Source organism: Hyperolius riggenbachi, chromosome 7, assembly GCF_040937935.1.
Source record: "Hyperolius riggenbachi isolate aHypRig1 chromosome 7, aHypRig1.pri, whole genome shotgun sequence".
Taxonomy (NCBI): Eukaryota; Metazoa; Chordata; class Amphibia; order Anura; family Hyperoliidae; genus Hyperolius; species Hyperolius riggenbachi.
Window position 1 is genome coordinate 86919462 of NC_090652.1, and position 16597 is coordinate 86936058.

Sequence of the window (16597 nt, forward strand, 5' to 3'; positions counted from 1 at the left end):
ACTGAATGCTAAATTCAACACACACAAGCAATAGAACACAGCAGTACATGCATCCAGCTACATTTGAAATTGGTCAGCAGGTGCTCGTCAGCCAATCAGGATGCACTGTCATACACCCTTTACCTGCCATACCACATCTAGCAGCCATTAGCATTCAGGTGGGAGGCTTCAGTTGGACGCCATCGCAAAATTGCATCGCTAGCAGGACCGCCCCGTGCAGGCATTCCTCCCACAGGGGCCCCTCCCTAACCGCTCACCTGTCCGCCATGTCCTAGAGCTGAAAGAAAACGTTTAAAAACGCACGATTGGTTCACACGATGGCCAGGGGCCCCGGACCTCTCTCACTGGCCGGTGCCCCAAGGCCAACACGTGATACACCCAGGCTCTGGACCTCTCACATCCAGAAAACCCACCAACGCTGCCTCCATACTGAATGCTAAATTCAACACACACAAGCAATAGAACACAGCAGTACATGCATCCGGGGCCCCTGGCCATCGTGTGAACCAATCGTGTGTTTTTAAACGTTTTCTTTCAGCTCTAGGACATGGCGGACAGGTGAGCGGTTAGGGAGGGACCCCTGTGGGAGGAATGCCTGCACGGGGCGGTCCTGCTAGCGACGCAATCTTGCGATGGCGTCCAACTGAAGCCTCCCACCTGAATGCTAATGGCTGCTAGATGTGGTATGGCAGGTAAAGGGTGTATGACAGTGCATCCTGATTGGCTGACGAGCACACTGTGTTCTGATATACAGTAGTGCGACTTTATGGGGGTATCTCAACGCAAGATGTCGCACTACAATAGTAAATTTGTGCAGTGTTCACATGCGGTGCATTGGGATCAAACACGCTACAGCACAGATGTCAAGCTCAAGACCCGTGGACCGAATGCGGCCCTCCATGCCATATTATGTTGCCCTTCGGAGATTTCAGTGTCCATCATTGTAAGCAGCAATGCCTCTCTGTCTAGAGCAGCACACCGGTGACAGGGTTTCAGATTGAAACCTTGCCAGTTTGAGGCCGGGTGCAGCAACAACCCACAAGACACCCACCAATGCACAGGAGACCTGGGTTTAAATCTTGGCTCTTCCTGTTCAGTAAACCAGCACCTATTCAGTGAGGAGTCCTTGGGCAAGACTCCCTAACACTGCTACTGTCTACTGAGCGCGCCCTTAGTGGCTGCTTCTCAAGCAATTTGAGTCTGGGAGGAGAAAAGCGCAATATAATTGTTGTCTTGTCTACTATGTGCTTTAAGAGGCAGTGAAGCATACTTTCCCTATGATGGTGCTTCACTGCATACAACTTAAAGGTCACATAATGCATGGTGCAACTTTTCATTCTTTTGCTTCTGTTTTAACAAGCAACGCAACGCAACTTCCACTGCGAACGTAGACCTAACCTTTGCGACCTCTGCAAACCTTTGTTGCTTAATGGTAGACCGACCACTCTGTAATAAAATCCATGCTGGAGTTTGCTGGATCATTTATCTTCCCCACCATGGTCCAACTTATTAATATGTTATATAAGGCCTGAAAATTCATTTGTAGCATTTGGCGAAGTGCAGATAATGATCTGTTACTCCCATGGAAACGCTGCGGCCTGAATAAATATTTGCTCTTCCAGCAAAGTAGGTGTATATCACATACTGTGTGTGTGTGTGTGTGTCGGAATCCACAGCTGCAGTATATACTAACCAATGCAGATCGATAAATTAGAATATCATTGAAAAGTTTTGTTTTTTTTAAAGTGTACCAGAGACTGAGAAATCCAAACTTTTTTTTTTTATTTATTTATTTATTTTTTTGGATACATCCAGCCCTATAAGCATGGATGTGTTCCTCGCCGTCCTACCACGGTCCTCTGTTTAGCGGTAATCAGCTCCGGTAACAGGCTCAGTGATGTCAGCCGGGGTCTTCTACGCAAGAGGTTCGCACATGTACAGAACACCCCGGCTGACTCAGACTGGATAATTTTTCTACTCTTGAAAACAACTTTTCAGCACTTTGCAATTAAAGTATATAAAATTAGGTGAGAAGATACTATTAGAAGACAGAGTAAGCATACACTACGTGCAGTAGTGTGTGTGTGTGTGTGTGTGTGTGTGTATGTATGTATGTATGTATACAATGAGAGCAGCCATATTCTGCTTGTCAGCATTACACAGGCAAGCTGCTCTGTATCTCCACCCCTCAGCCTGTGAAAACTCCACTCCTCTTGCCTCTGAAATCTCTGGCTGGTAACGCCTCCTCCTCCCCAGACAGAGCTCCCATGAGCACTTGCTACACGGGACTCAGAATGCCTAGGTGCTGGAGGAGCTGTGGGGAGCTCAGTCTGGGGAGGAGGAGGCGTTACCAGCCAGAGATTTCAGAGGCAAGAGGAGTGGAGTTTTCACAGGCTGAGGGGTGGAGATACAGAGCAGCTTGCCTGTGTAATGCTGACAAGCAGAATATGGCTGCTCTCATTGTATCACAGGAATAAATAATTATATACTGTTGAAGCTGTTTGCAGCTAGATTTGCTGTGTAAACCATCTAAACTTTAGATACGATATATAGACAAGTTATTTGGTAGTTTTTTTTTTTTTTTGGTTTTTTTTTTTTTTTATCTCAGAGCCACTTCAACCTTTTCCAGTCCAATTATGCGATGGTTGTTCTCCAACCCCGCCCCTGTGTAGCACTTACTTTGTTCTGTTGTGGTGGGGCGTTGGCAATTGCGGGAGTTCCGTTGTGGCGGTCTCTACCTCCTCCAACCTAGAGACCTGAAAGTTGAGTTGAAGGGGGGGGGGGGGGGGAGTGGCAGAAAAAAGGTGCTCAAGCAACAGGATTTACCCCAGCCTATGAGAGGATTATTAAGCACACCCCAACTTGGAAGAGATTCACAAGGAGTGGATTGCAGTTGGAGTCAGTGCCACCACACTGAGGTTCAGTGTGAAGTCTCTACAGTCAGTGATGGTTTATGGAGCCATGTCATCTGTTGCTCCACTATGTTTTATCAAATGCAAAGTCAGCACAGCCATCTACCAGATTTATTTAACAAAATACCTGGAAATATTAGAGCACCTCATGCTTCCCTCTGATGACAAGCTTTATGGATTTATTGATTGTAATTTTCCAGCAGGACTTGGCACATACCCACACTTCCAAAAGTAGCAATACCTGGTTTAATGACTACGGTATCACTGTGCTAGATAGACAGCAAACCTGCCTGACCTAATTACCATAGAGGGTGTTTTTTCTTTACAAAAATAAAGTAGTTAAACATGAAAGGAAATGCAGCCATGGTACTCCTGAAACAAATTGGTTGTACCTGGGTGAAAAAAAACCCACATCAGGTAACAAGAAAAGTTTAAATAGCCATGATTATTTTTGTTAGCAGCTGAGTGAACCTAATTGTACATTACACTGAAATGGCTGCTGTGCAAACTTCAGAGTTAACCCTTTAAATTATAAATTAGAATATCATGGGGAGGTTCTACTTTTTTTTTTTTTTCTCCCTTCGCTCCTGTTGCGCACAATAGTGGCAGCAAGTTGGCCCCAACATTGCAGTTGGCATTATAGAAAATTCAGCACTCTCCCTAGTCAAAAGGCCAGGGAACTACGTTATTTGGCTAAGCATATAGGTAGTACGGACCCTACTCATCCACAGGGTTTCTCAGGCCCCGTGTGTTTTGGATACTCCTGGGTCGCTACTCCAGGGGCAGGACACCTCACTAAAGCCCTCAGCCCTTCAACTTCAATCATGGTAGATCTATTCAGTCAGAATCTACAGAATCTAAAGGTGCATACACACATCAGACTATAGTCTTTGGAAAATGAAAGATCACAGACCAATCTTACCACCCTTCATGTAGTATGAGAGCCATACTCTACACCAGTGATGGCTAACCTTGGCACTCCAGCTGTGGTGGAAATACAAGTCCCATGAGGCATTGCAATACTCTGACAGCTCTAAGCATAACTCAGGGAGGCAGAGGCATGATAGGATTTGTACTTTTGTCACAGCTGAAGTGCCAAGGTTAGCCATCACTGCTCTACACAGTCTTTTCTATGGAGCTGAACTCCACATCAGAAAACAATCTTTGCAAGATGCTGCACACAGATGCTGTACAGACACAAAAGATCAGTATCTGCAAAAGATCTGTTCCTGCCAAAAATCCATTCCTGCAAATTGCAATGATAGTCTATGAGATCTGCAGATCATCATACACACATGATTTAACTGACATTCATCTGCAGATCAAGCAATCATCCACAGATCTGAAAATCCATCCTGGTGGATCTGATCTGCAGATAAATGTCAGTTAAATCATGTGTGTATGATGATCTGCAGATCTCATAGACTATCATTGCAATTTGCAGGAATGGATTTTTGGCAGGTACAGATCTTTTGAGTGTGTGCAGCATGTTTGTGTGCAGCATCTTGCAAAGATTTTTTTTCTGATGGGGAGTTCAGCTCCATAGAATAGACTGTGAAGGTATGGCATACTACATGGAAGGGGGTAAATTGGTCTGTGATCTTTCATTTTACAAAGACTATAGTCTGATGTGTGTATGCACCTTAAGGGAATGTAAGAACAACAGTGGACATCTTTACTTGAGGATCTGGGGGTGTCCTTCCCCCTAAACACTCGATGAAGGTGCCCCCCCAGTTCTGGGGTTGTCTGCGGTTACTTTGCTACTACACATACAAATATTTTTCCCATAAGTTGTTTTTTTTTTCAGTTCAGGTTTGCTTTAAGGGAGGCATTTTCATTCATAAAAAGTCTACTAAGCGGGGTAGCAGTTTCAAGACAAGTACGGTAATAGTCATTTGGATGTGATGGAAGGTTTTTAAGTGGAGCAGCCAGGGCCAGATTTGCCAGTAGTCACGGTAGGCACATACTGTACATGGAGGTGGTCAGTGCTGAAGAGATGGCTGAATATGGCCAGCCCCTCCCCTTCCGTTGCCTGCTTCTGTCTGCCGACTTTCATTCACCAATCCAGAGTTTTCTTTCACAATATATCCCACTAAATATGACATTTCTTGCTCTTGTGACTGCACTTCTATAGCACTGCGCAAAAGGTGGATCAGCGTATGCTAGGGCAGCACGGTGGCGTAGTGGTTTGCTCTCTCGCCTTGCAGCGCTGGGTCCCTGGTTCGAATCCCAGCCAGGGCACTATCTGCAAAGAGTTTGTATGTTCTCTCCGTGTCTGCGTGGGTTTCCTCCGGACACTCCGGTTTCCTCCCACATTCCAAAAACATACGGATAAGTTAATTGGCTCCCCCTAAAATTGGCCCTAGACCACAGTACTTACACTACATAATATAGACATATGGCAATGGTAGGGATTAGATTGTGAGCTCCTTTGAGGGACAGTTAGTGACAAGATATATATATATAATACTGTACAGCGCTGCGTAATATGTCGGCGCTATATAAATACTAAATAATAATAATAATAATGCTAGGTGTGTATTTCTTGCACTCTCTTGCAGGTAGGCACATATCTGTTTTTAAGTAGCACTGCTCTTTTCCTTGCCATGTACTTCTATAGCACTGTTACTGCCTCTTCTGTTACATTTATTTACTTTAAAAAGGAACTCCAGTGAAAAGAGTGTAATAAAAATCATTTAGTTAGTGGTTTCCCATTGTAAAATCTTTCCTCTCCCTGATTTACATTCTGACATTTACCACATGGTGACATTTTTACTGATGGCATTTGATGTCAGTGGAAGGAGATGTTGTTTGCTTTTTTGGCAGTTGGACCCACAATGCAATGAGGTTCACAGACAGGAAACTGTCAGGACCATGGTCCTGACATCACACTGTGGGAGGGGTTTCACTGCAATATCAGCCATACAGAGCCACCTGATGATCCATTTGTGAAAAGGAAAAGGGGGTATCAGCTACTGATTGGGATGAAGTTCAATTTTTGGTCACATTTTTTTTCCTGTGCCTATCAGCATAAAGGGGAGATAAGTCTCTAAGGCCCGACCCGCACTGCTATGTGAAGGATGAGGAAGCCGTAAGTGCATCTGCTTAGGATGCTCTGGCGTCCATGCCCCGTTGCTTATATTACCTTTGCTGTTTTGTTTCCATCCACTGCATTCACATCTCCACCCATCTGCTTGTCAGCCGTAACATCCACAGCAATCCATGCAGTCTGTCCCCACTTATCCTAAAACTGATCAGAGACCAGAAAAAGCATGGGACTCCCTGTTGGATTGTAAAAAAAATCGGTACAAATATCCAACGACTCCTCAGGTTAGGATTCCTCCGACTCCTCGACTACAACTCGAGAGGTGCGTTATTTGTGGCTACAAGCACTATTAGGCACTGCTATTTGGCCTGACGAAGTGGGTATGCACTCACGAAACGCGTTGCCAGTGCAATACAATTCTATTAATACATGAATTGTCTTCATTGAGGTAAGCCACCCCACTTTTTTTATTTTATTTGTTTTTAACGCATTTTACCTTCTCTGGGCACCTCTTTCCCATAATCCTGTGCCATCACCCTCCTTTTGAAGGGGGATCAACCCTCTTTGACCAATTTAGGTCATTTGAGGTTTGCTTTTTATCAAGAGTGTGACCATCACCAGCTCGGTCTGGTCATCCGAGTGGAGTCGGGGTTATACATCTCCACCTGCTTCTAGTGGTCGTTGCCCTTCTGCAACCCACCTTTGTGAGTATAATTCATCCGCATATTTTACATACTTCTGGTACTATGACATATTGCACCATTTGGGCTTCTGTTGTCTCTGTGTTTTTTTTTCTGCAGGGTGCAATTTTTTTTATCCCTACTTTTTGTCCATATTTTTTGATTGGTTTATTTCATTTTTGTGAACTAAGCACAGCTATTACTGTACATATAAACTATTTATGATGACCATTATCTGAGAAATAGAACATTTTATTGTATTTTCTATTTTAATTAAAGTTTAAATTCATTAGGAGTCGAAGTTGGTGCATTTTTCTCCCGACTCCGACTCCAGGTGCTCAAAATTGCCCCAACTCCGTTTCCTCCACTCCGATTCCACAGCCTTGGTTAATCCTACCTAGCAACGTGGTGAATTCTCATTGGTCCACCATAAACTTGCAGTATTCCAATTAGTCTTTTGCTAACCAATGGGATGCTCCATGCTACTTCTGGTGTCCAATCCCCTGCAGTGGAACGAATGGCGGTGGCGGAACTGAATCCACAGGACAGGTGAGTTGTTTCCATGCGGCAAACAGCCTAGTGGGAATGTACGCCGTCTGTTCCCATAGGCTTTCATTGTGTACGATTTGCGGTGCTATCATGATACAGTTGTAGCAGGTAAATGTAGCAGGTTGGGATTTTGTGTTTGCCGTCCCGTCCATGCATGTAAACACTTTTATTTATTTATTCAAGTATTTTTATAGCGCCGACATATTACGCAGCACTGTACAGTGTTTGTCTTGTCACTAACTGTCCCTCAGAGGGGCTCACAAACTAGTCTCTACCATAGTCACATGTCTATGTAGTGTATGTATTATAGTCTAGGGCCAATTTAGGGGGAAGCCAATTAACTTATCTGTATGTTTTTGGGAGGTGAGAGGAAACCGGAGTGCCCGGAGGAAACCCACACAGACACGGGGAGAACATACAAACTCCTTGCAGATGTTGACCTGGCTGGGATTCGAACCGGGGACCCAGCGCTGCAAGGCAAGAGCGCTAACCACTATGCCACCGTGCTGCCCACACATTCTATTAATAGCACGGAATGCGTTTGCTGTTCGTTTTTTTTGTTTGTTTGTTTGTTTTCTCATTACTGAAAATGTAGAAAACGTAGCATTTTTTTTTTATTGTAGTGTGAACAGGCCCTAAGGGGCTTGTTCACACTATGAGCGTTTGTGGATTTTTTTAAGCGCTGGCGATTTTAGAAATCACCATAAAAGCGTTTGTGCAATGATTTCCTATAAGAGTGTTCACATATGAGTGTTTCGGTGATTTCCGATTACAAAAGCAATGCCTATACCATTTTCTGAGCAAATTTGCTCAATGGAAGGTATAGGGAAATCGCAAAGCGCTTGAAAAAAGCACTTTGTATATCGATTTTTTTTTTTTTATTTTTTTTCCCCCCAGCGCTTTTAAAGAGGAACTCCAGTGAAAATAATGTAGTAAAAAAAGTGCTTCATTTTTTACCATAATTATGTATAAATGATTTAGTCAGTGTTTGCTCATTGTAAAATCTTTCCTCTCCCAGATTCACATTCTGACATTTATTACATGGAGACATTGTTACTGTGGGCAGGTTATTTAGCTGTTTCTAGCTGCTCTGGCTGTTAGACAGCTAATAACAGCTGTTTCCTGTCTCTGAACATTGTTACATTGTGGCTGTTTGCCAGGAGTACCGCGGTCTTCAGAGGTTCTTGTGGGAGGGATTTCAGCACAAAATCAGTCACACAGCGCCCCCTGATGGTCTGTTTGTGAAAATCATTGTCTTTCTCATGTAAAATGGGTTATCAGCTACTGATTGGGAAAAAGTTCAATTCTTGGTTGGAGTTTCTCTTTAAGAATAAATACATTGTATTTATTCTTTTCTGGGTCAAAGAGTTCACTTTCTGACTGACGTCAGGAAGTGAAAATCTCAATCGCTTAGCATAAGCTCTTAGAAAAGCGCTTACAAAAGTGCTTTTCTAAGCTCAAAAGCGCTTTGAAAAAAGCTCAATAAATTGCTGAGCGCTTGTAATAACGCAGGCGATTTATAATGTGAACAAGGCCTTACTGCAGCACTCAGGATGGATTGTGGAGACAGGAGTTTAGTTATCGCAATACCAGGTTGGAGGATAATGCAGCAATAATACTGATCGATTATGGCAGCCTGATTACTATTGCTTTTCACACTTTTTTTTTTTTAACGTTTCTCTGCTATATAAATGTAGGAATTCACTGACCTGCTGGTGTTTGTAATTCCTTCTTTCTCTAAACCTGTAACTGAGACTAGAAGTTACTGTACCAGTTATACTCATGGTGCTCATAGGTGTGACATAGTGTGACTTTGGAATGTGCTGGACGGTGTCACTAGCCTGTGTGTGACAATGGCTGGCTCCCAGTGTCAGCAGCAGGACACCTGGATGGGTCCTATCAGGGCACACACACATGATGACATACGTTACTGGGCTTGGTGTGTGGCAGCAGTGCTGTGTGGTGTGGTGCTTCCCCACCATGTGACCCCCACCCCCTCCCCTGTCACTGTGTGCCATTGTCTGAGGTAGCGGGATTAATCCACCCTTTGTGTAAACACAGGAGCAGCGCAGGCAGGTCTGTGTGTGGCTGGGTGCTGTAGTCACTCAGCGTGACATCAGCTAAACTTGTTCAGAAGTTTTCTATTAGCTAATTATTTACTTTGCTCAACAGTAATAATAGTCTGCTTATGCCTGGTACACACCATGCAATTTTCTTTCGGATTGACATGTCGAATCAATAATTTCTGACCGGTCCAATCTGATTTTATTTATTTATTTTATTTATTTATTTTTGTTTATATATATATATAGATTTTGTACAGAAGCGATCGGAAACTTGATCAGAAAAATCTTATCAAATCACATCAAACCTGTTCGAAATTATCGATTTTGACCCATCGATCTGATGGGAAATTGCAAGGTGTGTACCAGGCATTATACACCATATACACTATACTGTACAGACCTGCTTCAAATACAAGACAAAACAAATAACCTTTTATTGTGAGCTTTTTTCCTGGCGGACTCAAAATGCTTGAGCTGCAGCCACTGCTAGAGTGTGCTCAGTAGGCAGTAGCTGTGTTAGGCCTGGAACCCACTAGCAGTACATTACTAAGCATTTGTGATTTGAAAAGCTCTTAGGGCCTATTCACACTAGAAGCGCATTTCTTAGCGTTTTGTGATTAGCGTTTTTTAAAATCTATCCCATTCACTTTCATTAAAATCAGGGTAAAAATTGCAGCGATTTCGCAATCGCATTTTTTCAGCGACTTTTTTCGCGATTTTAATGAAAGTGGGAGCGATTTTAAATATTAAATTTAAATGATAATCAATCGCAAAACGCTCAGAAAAGCGCTTCTAATGTGAAATGGCCTTTACTGATATAATGCTATGGGTGTGATCCCACTTGAGGGAAGTGAGTTTATAAAAATCCCCCATAGCATTGCATTGCATTAGCTTTTTCAAATCACTAGCACTTAGAAAGCACTCCTAGTGGGTTTGAGCCCTCAGGTTGTCTTACCCAAGGTCTGGCTTACTGAACCGGAAGAGCCAAGATTCGAACCCAGGTCTCCTGCGTCTGAGGCCTTAACCATTACACTATCCAGCCACCAGTGCATTGCTATTCATTGTAGTGATATTTGTGGTTGGAGCAGAAACCACTTCTAAGAATAATAATAATAATAATAATAATTCATATTGGCATTTTTATTAGTTGTAGTATTTTATTTATTAGTACAGTAATATTCTTGTAGTGTTTTTTTGTTTTTAATTTTATGAACGATTATTTTATTACTTAAGTTATGATTTTAAGATTTGTATGTATTGTTTTATTATGTTATTATTTTATATTAATACATATTTATTTTTAATTAAAAAAAACTTTGAAGTAGTATTCCTGTGTGCAGATCCCCTTGATCCCTGTACTCTTGCACAGTTGAATGAGAGCAACATTTATTAAATCTGTATTGCACCAATCAGAATACATCTTATATGAATGTGCTGATGGTAAGTGCCTTCAGGTTACTTACTGTATTCCAGCACCTCTAGCGTCCATGTGGCTCCAGGTCACCCACTGTACACAGGAGGTCAGTTTACTCGGTTGTAGTAAATCAGTCCCAAGGCAAGGCTCTGTAACATTGCTTGGGGAACATAGTAAAGATCTGGATTATATGCAGTGTGTGTGGACATCTCCTCTTATATGAGGTTCTTGTGTTGCAGTGTGATGCTGGGGCCTCCGTTTCCATCCCAGAGTCCCTCCTGTTTGTGTCTACGCTGGACGGAAGCTTCCGTGCTGTCAGTAAGAAGACTGGAGATGTCATGTGGACTCTGAAAGATGGTGAGTTTTCTGCTTGGCTGAATCATTTTGTGTCACGTGATCACGTATGCTGTATTATTAGCTAGATTGTGGTGATCATAACATCTGAAACATGTAGAAGCTTTCCAGAGGCGCCAATAGAATAAAAGTCACTTAAACGAACTTAAAGCCGATGGGGCAGTGGTGGGCCTATCCCATCCATGCAGACAAAGCAAACAAAGGAAGGACTGTGGCATCAACCGTCAAACAACAATTTATTTATACTCCACAGTAAAAATAGGCAACGCGTTTCACGGGCACAATCCGCTTCATCAGGCCAATCAAAAAGGAGCCTCTGGAAAGCTTCTAAGTCCACCCTTGGTGGAGGGTTGTACCCATCTTCTTCCCATCTACAGAGAGCGACTTTTAATCCTGAGTGGGGTCAGGTTAATCTCCCCACCTGCCTTCACAGTGGTTGCCTAATGGTAACCCTGGTTTGTGAGTATTAAATTGTTATATTACTCATTATTAATTATCATCTATACAATATCACGCTATTGGGCTCTTGGTGTCCCCCCTCCCTTTATAACATCTGAAACACACAGTGGCTAAGAGCATTCCCAGAGTCGAGAACACGATCGATATGAAGTTTGTGCTCTCCTCGTGTTGGTTGTGTGTTTCTCCATGTGCTCCGGTTCCTTTGTTATTTATTGTATTTATAAAGCACCAACATATTACGCAGCGCTGGACATTAGTGAAGGTTACAGACGATATTTAGGGGGGACATACAGCAATAAGACAATACAGGAATACAAGAAAACCAGATCACGCAGCACAGTATGAGTACAAGGTAATGCTTAGTCACTGGATAGGAGCATGGAGATTAGGCAAGTCGAGTTCCCTCAGATCCATAGGATGGGTGTGCGGTAATGGAGCTGCATGAAAAGGAAGGAGACACAAGGAGGACCCTGCTGAAGGCTTACAATCTAGAGGGAGAGGTAGGGACACGGCTTTAACCACTCTGCAAACACCTAATGAAGGATGGCTGCCGCAGATCGACTTTCTTGTTCCTCAGCCGGGCAATATGGCGTGACCTCGCCAGAGCCGCGAATTGCAGGGAACGAGCACGTGTTCCCTACACTGCACACAGCGGGGCACAGAGATCAGCCTGCCAGCTGCAATCAGTTGGCAGGCTGTATTTAACAAAAAAAAAGTGTAGCTGTACAGGCTCACAATCTAATCCCTATCATTGGTATATGCCTATGTATGTATGTGTAATGTAGTGTGTGTATCGCAGTTTGGGGATAATTTGGGTAGGAGGGGGGAATAAAAGAAATAGGGTTTTTTTTTGTTTGTTTTTTTTTTAAACGAATGATCATTTTTTTTTAATTTAAAAAAAACGGCCAATCGTAACAGCAATCAGAGACCACCAAAAGAAAGCTCTATTAGTGGGAAGAAAAGGGGGTAAGATTCATTTGGGTGCTAAGTTATATGGCTGAGCAATAAACCATTATGAAGGGTGGAATTGTAAAAAAAAAAAAAAAAAAAAAATATGGCCTGGTCACTAGGGGGTATAAACCTGTGGTCCTCGAGGTTAAAGTGAACCCACGAGGAGAGGGTAGTATGGAGATTGCCATATATATTTCATTTTAAACCAATGCCAGTTGCCTGGCTGTCCTGCTGATCTATTTGGCTGCAGTAGTATTCTTATTATTTAGTATTTATATAGCACCGACATCTTCCACAGCGCTGTACAGAGTATATATTGTCTTGTCACGAACTGTCCCTCGGAGGGGCTCACAATCTAATCCCTACCACAGTCATATGTCTATGTATGTATCGTGTAGTGTATGTATCATAGTCTAGGGCCAATTTAAGGGGAAGCCAATTAACTTATCTTTATGTTTTTGGGATGTAAGAGGAAACCAGAGTGGCCGGAGAAAACCCACACAGACACGGAGAGCACATACAAACGCCGTGCAGATAATGACCTGGCTGGGATTCGCTGCAAGCCGAGAGTGCTGACCACTTCGCCACTGTGCTGCCCAGTAGTGTCTGAATCACACCAGTAACTAGCATGCAGCTAATTTCATCAGATCTGACAATGTCAGAAACACCTGATCTGCATATGCTTGTTCAGGGTGTATGGCTGAAAGTTTTAGAGGCAGACGATCAGCAGGACAGCCAGGCAACTAGTATTGCTTAACCACTTCCCTACCCTGGAGTTTTCCCACTAAAAAAACCCAATACATTTTCAGCATTTCACACGCCTCCCACTCATTAGACAATAACTTTATCAGTACTTATCACACATGAATCATCTATATCTTGGTTGTTTTTTTTCTTTTGCCACCAATTAGGCTTTCTGTGGGTGGTATTTTGCTAAGAATTATTTTATTTTAAATGCATTTTCAAGGGAATAAGGAGGGGGAAAAAAAGCAGAAAAAAAGACATTGGCCTCAATAAACTAAGTTTCTCTCCTGTCTTTAATAACGTTTCTCTAGTTATCACCATGGTGATAAGGCATGTAGGTTTCAGGAAATATTTTACCTCAGGCAAACCTAAAGTTAACTCTTCTGTCTTTAAGTTTAACTCTTCAATCCTTAAAATAACTCCACAGTTAAAGACAGGTTGTTAATTAACTGCGTGTGAAACAAACTGCAGAGGAGGTAACTTAAGGAATGAAGAGATAAGTTAATTCTCTCACTGTGTGGAGGTAAGTTATCTCTTGCCTTATTATCTGCAGCATGATCTTAGTGAATTGAGGCCATTATTTCCCAGTTTTCAGCCCTTACAGTTGAAAATAGTGTTACTATTGATCAAGCCCACACATTTTATTTGCCCATATGTCCTGTTTATGTCAACATTTAACCACTTCCCGACCGCCTAACGCACAGAGGCGGCCGGGAAGTGGAGCCCTTAAGGACCGGCTCACCCACAGAGGCGGCGGTCCATTTAAGGGCATAAGCGGAGCGATCGCGTCATCCGTGACGCGATCCTCCGCCGGCGCCTGTCACCGCTCGCCCACCGCAACATCCCGCCGGCTATACGGAAGCGCCGGCGGGATGTTAACCCCGCGATCGCCGCATACAAAGTGTATAATACACTTTGTAATGTTTACAAAGTGTATTATACAGGCTGCCTCCTGCCCTGGTGGTCCCAATGTCCGAGGGACCACCAGGGCAGGCTGCAGCCACCCTAGTCTGCACCAAGCACACTGATTTCTCCCCCCCCCCCCCCCCCGCCCCAGATCGCCCACAGCACCCCTCAGACCCCCCCCTGCCCACCCCCCAGACCCCTGTTTGCACCCAATCACCCCCCTAATCACCCATCAATCACTCCCTGTCACTATCTGTCAACGCTATTTTTTTTTTTATCTCCCCCCCCCCTGCCCACTGCCCCCTCCTGATCACCCCCCACCCCTCAGATTCTCCCCAGACCCCGTCTCCCCAGACCCCCCCCCCCCTGTGTACTGTATGCATCTATCCCCCCTGATCACCTGTCAATCACCCGTCAATCACCCCCTGTCACTGCCACCCATCAATCAGCCCCTAACCTGCCCCTTGCGGGCAATCTGATCACCCACCCACACCAATAGATCGCCCGCAGATCCGACATCAGATCACCACCCAAACGCAGTGTTTACATCTATTCTCTCCTCTAAACACCCACTAATTACCCATCAATCACCCCCTATCACCACCTGTCACTGTTACCCATCAGATCAGACCCTAATCTGCCCCTTGCGGGCACCCAATCACCCGCCTACACGCTCAGATTGCCCTCAGACCCCCCCCTTATCAATTCGCCAGTGCAATATTTACATCTCTTCTTCCCTGTAATAACCCACTGATCACCTGTCAATCACCCATCAATCACCCCCTGGCACTGCCACCCATCAATCACCCCCTGGCACTGCCACCCATCAATCACCCCCTGTCACTGCCACTCATCAATCAGCCCCTAACCTGCTCCTTGCGGGCAATCTGATCACCCACCCACACCAATAGTTCGCCCGCAGATCCGACGTCAGATCACCTCCCAAGGGCAGTGTTTATATCTGTTCTCTACCCTAAACACCCACTAATTACCCATCAATCACCCCCTGTCACTGCTACCTATCAGATTAGACCCCTATCTGCCCCTAGGGCACTCAATCACCCGCCCACACCCTCAGAATGCCCTCAGGCCCCAGCCCTGATCACCTCGCCAGTGCTTTGCTTGCATCTATTCCCCCCTCTAATCACACCTTGAGACACCCGTCAATCACCTCCTGTCACCCCCTAGCACACCTACCCATCAGATCAGGCCCTAATTTGCCCCGTGTGGGCTCCTGATCACTCGGCCAAACCCTCAGATCCCCCTCAGACCCCCTTCCGATCACCTCCCCAGTGCATTGATTGCATCTATTTTCCCCTCTAACCACCCCCTGAGACACCCATCAATCACCTCCTGTCACCCCCCCTAGCACTCCTATCCATCAGATCAGGCCCAATACAACCTGTCATCTAAAAGGCCACCCTGCATATGACCGGTTCCACAAAATTCGCCCCCTCATAGACCACCTGTCATCAAAATTTGCAGATGCTTATACCCCTGAACAGTCATTTTGAGACATTTGGTTTCCAGACTACTCACGGTTTTGGGCCCGTAAAATGCCAGGGCGGTATAGGAACCCCAGAAACGGACCCCATTTTAGAAAAAAGACACCCCAATGTATTCTGTTAGGTGTATGACGAGTTCATAGAAGATTTTATTTTTTGTCAAAAGTTAGCGGAAATTGATTTTTATTGTTTTTTTTCACAAAGTGTCATTTTTCACTAACTTGTGACAAAAAATAAAATCTTCTATGAACTCGCCATACACCTAACGGAATACCTTGGGGTGTCTTCTTTCTAAAATGGGGTCACTTGTGGGGTTCCTATACTGCTCTGGCATTTTAGGGGCCCTAAACCGTGAGGAGTAGTCTAGAAAACAAATGCCTCAAAATGACCTGTGATTAGGACGTTGGGCCCCTTAGCGCACCTAGGCTGCAAAAAAGTGTCACACGTGGTATCGCCGTACTCAGGAGAAGTAGTATAATGTGTTTTGGGGTGTATTTTTACACATACCCATGCTGGGTGGGAGAAATCTCTCTGTAAATGGACAATTGTGTGTAAAAAAAAAAATCAAACAATTGTCATTTACAGAGGTATTTTTCCCACCCAGCATGGGTATGTGTAAAAATACACCCCAAAACACTTAATACTACATCTTCCGAGTACGGCGATACCACATGATTGGCACTTTTTTGCAGCCTAACTGCGCTAAGGGGCCCAAAGTCCAATGAGTACCTTTAGGATTTCACAGGTCATTTTTGTTTCAAGACTACTCCTCACGGTTTAGGGCCCTTAAAATGCCAGGGCAGTATAGGAACCCCACTAATGACTCCATTTTAGAAAGAAGACACCCCAAGGTATTCCGTTAGGAGTATGGCGAGTTCATAGAAGTTTTTATTTTTTTGTCACAAGTTAGCGGAAATTGATTTTTGTTGTTTTTTTTCACAAAGTGTCATTTTCCGCTAACTTGTGACAAAAAATAAAATCTTCTATGAACTCACCATACTCCTAACGGAA

General features: G+C 44.0%; 1 protein-coding gene across 1 annotated transcript in view; it reads left to right on the forward strand.

Annotated features, from left to right (window-relative positions):
• The window catches only part of ERN2 (endoplasmic reticulum to nucleus signaling 2), a 101645-nt gene that overhangs the window by 17458 nt on the left and 67590 nt on the right, over positions 1-16597 (forward strand). The window contains exon 2 of the mRNA XM_068244251.1: positions 10907-11024. Coding sequence (XP_068100352.1) covers positions 10907-11024 — 118 coding nt within the window. The remainder of the gene's footprint in view (positions 1-10906; positions 11025-16597) is intronic.